Source organism: Notothenia coriiceps, unplaced genomic scaffold (assembly GCF_000735185.1).
Source record: "Notothenia coriiceps isolate Sejong01 unplaced genomic scaffold, NC01 NC01_scaffold00002202, whole genome shotgun sequence".
Taxonomy (NCBI): Eukaryota; Metazoa; Chordata; class Actinopteri; order Perciformes; family Nototheniidae; genus Notothenia; species Notothenia coriiceps.
Genome location: NW_011334903.1, coordinates 1 through 4,766, shown reverse-complemented (window position 1 = coordinate 4,766; position 4,766 = coordinate 1). Strand labels below are relative to the sequence as shown.

The 4,766-nt window shown below is 37.5% G+C and overlaps 1 protein-coding gene across 1 annotated transcript; it reads right to left on the bottom strand.

The window, feature by feature from the left end:
* Window positions 1–15: 15 nt before the first annotated feature.
* On the bottom strand, window positions 16–3,124 carry kitlgb (kit ligand b). Its single transcript, XM_010795645.1, has 6 exons — window positions 2,929–3,124; window positions 1,447–1,554; window positions 1,286–1,342; window positions 1,034–1,192; window positions 746–905; window positions 16–167 (listed from the first exon to the last, which is right to left on the bottom strand). The coding sequence occupies exons 1-6, from the start codon at window positions 2,938–2,940 to the stop codon at window positions 16–18; spliced, it is 648 nt and encodes a 215-aa protein (XP_010793947.1). The 5' UTR covers window positions 2,941–3,124.
* Window positions 3,125–4,766: the final 1,642 nt, after the last annotated feature.

Genomic DNA, 4,766 nt, shown 5'->3' with positions numbered 1-4,766 from the left:
CATACAAAGTGAAAACTAATTTTCACGTTTCATAAAGTAGCTAATCCACTCCGAATAATTACTCACCAGCCACACTATGATGACAACACAAGCTGTGAAGGGGATGAGAGCCAGAAGCAGTGGATATCTGTTGGACCAGCTGTACTTACGACCCTCCCGCTGACCACCTGGAACAAAATAATATATTTAGAAATCTGACCCTGACTATGCCAATCATCTTTCTTTTATTTATTTATTTATTTTTTATTCCACAAATATATAACAGACATGAAGATGTACATACACAAATCACACCCACCTCCGTTTACAGTCCACTCAAATCTACACGTTATTGCTCACACATACATACATTACCCCTTTCCTTCCAAGTCTTGGCAAATGATATATGAAAATAAACATTCATTCATTCATTCTCTGACGCTTCCCTGGGTAGACAGGTATGCTTACAAATCAGGTTGCTAATCATCTTCATGCTTTTTTATTGAACTAGCATCAAGGACTCAAGTGGTTCTGTCTCTCAAAAAGACTCACGTTGACAAATGCATGGTGTAAAAGCACACTTAGCAGGCTTTTATGACCCTATAACCGCTTAATTACCTGTGTGTTCAGGGTTAGCTTACATATCCGGTTCCTATCCCCAGTTGTGTTTTCTTGACCACAGAATCAATATCTGCCAACAAATAGGCCACTAAGCTTCTTTAGTTGTTGAGGAAGCCATTACAAATGCAAATGCATGACCGTGTACCTGGTTTTTGTTGTGAATTAAGGCATGGTGGTGGCTTGCACGAGAAACCGGATGTTCCTTTGGAGGCCGCATGTAAGACGTCTTTGATGTAGTCAAAGTAAAGGCCCGACGTCAAGCTCCCTTCCTGATAGTGACACTGGAAGAGTTGCATCGCAGTTTCCTGGGGGATCAACAGCACAACAAGCAGCTCTGATAAACCTCAATTATGTAATTATATGTGCAAAACAGACCCTGAATGTGCAAAATATGACTTCCTAAAACTGAGCTCAATCCTTTCCAATGACTTACGAGCTCCTCATGGTCAAAGGTGAAGCGTAAACTCTTCAGCATCGCGATGAAGACGACTACGTTTTCTTTGTTGGAGGAAATGGTGCCAAACATGTTGGCTAGCTTCCTTAGACTCTGCTCCAAAGGATAGATGTTCAACACGACCCAGCACGTGCCAGCCTGCAGATGTGTACCAAAGACATTATCACTGTTTGTTCAATCATTAATAATCTGTTTGACATTATTCCTTCTTTCACTTCCTTAGATACTCACCACTTCTTTGGGAATGTAACTAACAGGAATCTCATAATCAGAGGGGATATTCTGCTTCTACAGCGGAGAAGATGACAGAAAGATTTGTGTGGGGTTAAATACAAACACTAGAAACATGTATATGAATGTATGGGTAATATGCATCAACCCTGTATACTCACCAATAATGATAGCTTGCTCACATCGTCAGTAATCGGCGTCCCAAATTTTCCGGAGCAGAGATTTAAACTTGCGAACAGACTCAAGAGGAGACAAGGTGCTTTCAAGATCTAAAAGACAGAAGAAAATTAATGCTCTGAAAAAACTGAAAGGTTGACTTTAATTAAATGTTTTATGTCAACACAATAAGGTTAAATAATAGGTTAATATTATTGCTTTCAACTAACCTTATTGTGAGTAATTTCTTTTGACATTTAAGGATTACAGAATATTTTTATATACACAACATCATAGCAGTCAACTCTTTGATGACCATCATTTCCATTACAACATGAACGGTATATGAAAACATGTGCAAATAATGTCATATATTATGTGTAAAAAAAACAAAAAAGGGCAATTTCTTACTCAAAGAGGATTTGGTATACTGTAGTAGGACTTTTAAATTATACCAAATTCTCTGCTTTTCATTTCTGAACGAGACAAGCACCGATAAATACATTTGTCCAAAAGTAATACCACTTGTTTTTTGAATTTTTAAAGCAAAAAAAGCCAGACATTCTCCTCCATTTGCTGTTTTTTTACATTAGCTAAGGCAAATGAATCATCAATGAAACTGATCAAATACATAATAGTTAGTTACAACCCCAGTCCAAAATAAAAACAATTTAGACCGTTGATTCATTTCACGCCTGAATGGTAATAAAATAATAACACACTGCAGGACCAAATGCACGGACGTTTTTTTGACATCTGCTTTGATTATTAGCCACTTGAAAGACTTTAAGGTATCAAATGCAAAAAGCATGCAATGAGGTTGAATCTGATGAATCGCGCTTCAAAGTTGCCGGAGTGAGTGTTGGCTTCAAAGGACTTTTCCATCCTTGTAAAATGAACGTGCAGATGGACGTCTGGGAACACACAATCTCTTCTGTTCGATATATTGAGTCAAAGTAAATCCTTTCTCTTTTCTTCCCCTTTCAGGAGAGTAGGCTACTGTGTGCTTTCCGTGCGACTGTGTGAAGATTTGTGTGTTTTGAAAAGCGCTATATAAATGAAATGCATTATTATTATTATTATTATTATTACTACAACACCAGCAGTGACTGTTACCTCTTAACACGTTTAGAACTGATGTATTTATATATTTAATTGACACATTTATCACTATTAAAAGAAATACTGAGGTTTTCTTAGAGGAGTTATTCTTATTTTTTACACTGCATGTTTAGATACTATGGAGATATTTAAGCACTGATGTATTTATGTCTTAAATTCACACATTTTTCACTACGATGTATTCAACACTGAAAAAAGAAACACTGTGAGATCATTTTTCTGATTGTACATTTATATATTGTAAGAATAAAGAAGAATATTCAAACATACATCTCTCTCTGTTATTTAACCATATAATACAGCTGCATCACTGAATACACTTTTACAACAAACTGTTGCTGTAACAGAAATAAAATTATACTTACTTTCTTCCTCATATGGAGCAAGAATCCGTGGTTGCTTAAATCCAAGGCATGAAATGAAGTGTTTCCAGTTGAGAGACAGAGCTCATTGTGTGTGTGTGTATATGTACATGTGTGTGTGTGTATGTGTGTGTGTGATGTCCGAGCGTCTATTGAAACTTGAGGATGGGCTGCAGTCTGCTCTCGCTCCAGACAGATTGGAGAAGTGTTCTGACGCGGTGGAGAGGCCGCCTACAGGCTGAGTCACCGTGTCACACACTGCATCTGTCTCAGACTTTTACCATAAACTCCTACGTATCAGTGTGTTCGTCAGGAGAAAGTGGGCGCCTGTTCTCCGGAGGGAATATTCTGCTTAGAATAAGTCAAGGTTACTCCCAAAACTACTCATTTTTGACAAGTGAGAATGAGGTTTTTGGTACAGCTTGAAGGTGTTTTGAGGGTGGCTGATTTTCATTTTTTCAGTATTGTTATCCAATTAGATTAATAATGGATTTCATCATCATCATCATCATCATCATCATCATTTATTCACAAGTTAAACTAAAAAAATCATGAGACATAATGGAGACATGTGAAATGGGACACCCCAATAAGCTATAGGAAGCTTGAGGCCAGACAATAAGAACATACAACGTAACATATTTTCTTTATATATCATTAAGGAATTGAGAGAGTTCACGTATTATTATGAAACATTACAACCCAAAAACATCCAACTCTTCATTTCATCTGATATATTTTCTTAACAAGTGTCGCTTTTAGTGCTTTTTAAAGACAGACAAAAATACAAATAAATGTTGTATAGATTTTATAGATAGAATAAGATTGTTTTGCCTATTAGCAAATACACCGTTGCAGTCAGTAAATATGAAGTAAAAGCCAATATCATGTATGTTGTTGTGTCCCTGGGAAAGACACTTCACCCCAGGTTGCTCAGGTTGCCCGTAGTGAGTAAGTCACTTTAGATAAAAGCGTCTAACAAGTGACATGTAATGTAATGATTTATGATCAAATCAGTATCAATCACAAAGGAAAACACTGAGTAAAAGTGCTGCACGTCACACATTATTATCACTAACCTTTGCCATCACTGCGGTGTGGAATGTTAAAGCATTGCACAATATGATACAGCCTGATTTTAATACAGTCTATGGATTTAGCGCATGCTCTGTAACAGGTATGTGACCAAGTGACCTTTCGCGAATGAAGTCACAATCAGGGTACTTTGCACACGGGAGGTGGAAGTGAAAACACAGCAGAGCTGAGTCAGGTCGTCTAGAACGGGTTACGTCTAACCCAGACATAAAAAACACACGACTGCAGGCACGCGCTCACATCAAAAGGTGAGACTCATTGTTAACATAATTACACTCTTGAGGTGTTGGGTGTGACGGATTTACACTAATGTGACTAACGTGTGCCGCGCTTTAGCTGCAGCTGTGACACAGGGCAGACAGATGTGACGCCAGCATGTTGTAAATGAGTCCAGCTTGAGTTTGTTTTATGATAATAATCTTTATTGTGAGCAGGAAGATATTAATGAGGAACTTATGGAGTTTGCCTTTCGATGAGAGCATTCAGGATGCCTACAAGCGGCCATGTTAAATATAAAAAAAATGTTTTCATATCGTAGAAATACGACATGGTTGCAGGTGTGTCTCACAGTGGACAGCCACTCATGAAGGTAAACATAATACTGGTTGTTAAAACATTAGACAATCACAACAGGAGAACGTTCATACTGTCACTACATGTATTTAATCCCTTTAGTTACTTTACAGATGTGGATGAATGATGTGAAATATAATCAAGTCTTAAATCAGACTTTAGTTCCACCTGGA

Coding starts and splice junctions, on each gene's coding strand:
- kitlgb (XM_010795645.1), bottom strand. Junction 1,343..1,446: donor TGAGCAAGCTATCATTATTG/GTGAGTATACAG, acceptor TCTCCGCTGTAG/AAGCAGAATATCCCCTCTGA. Junction 1,193..1,285: donor GTTACATTCCCAAAGAAGTG/GTGAGTATCTAA, acceptor ACACATCTGCAG/GCTGGCACGTGCTGGGTCGT.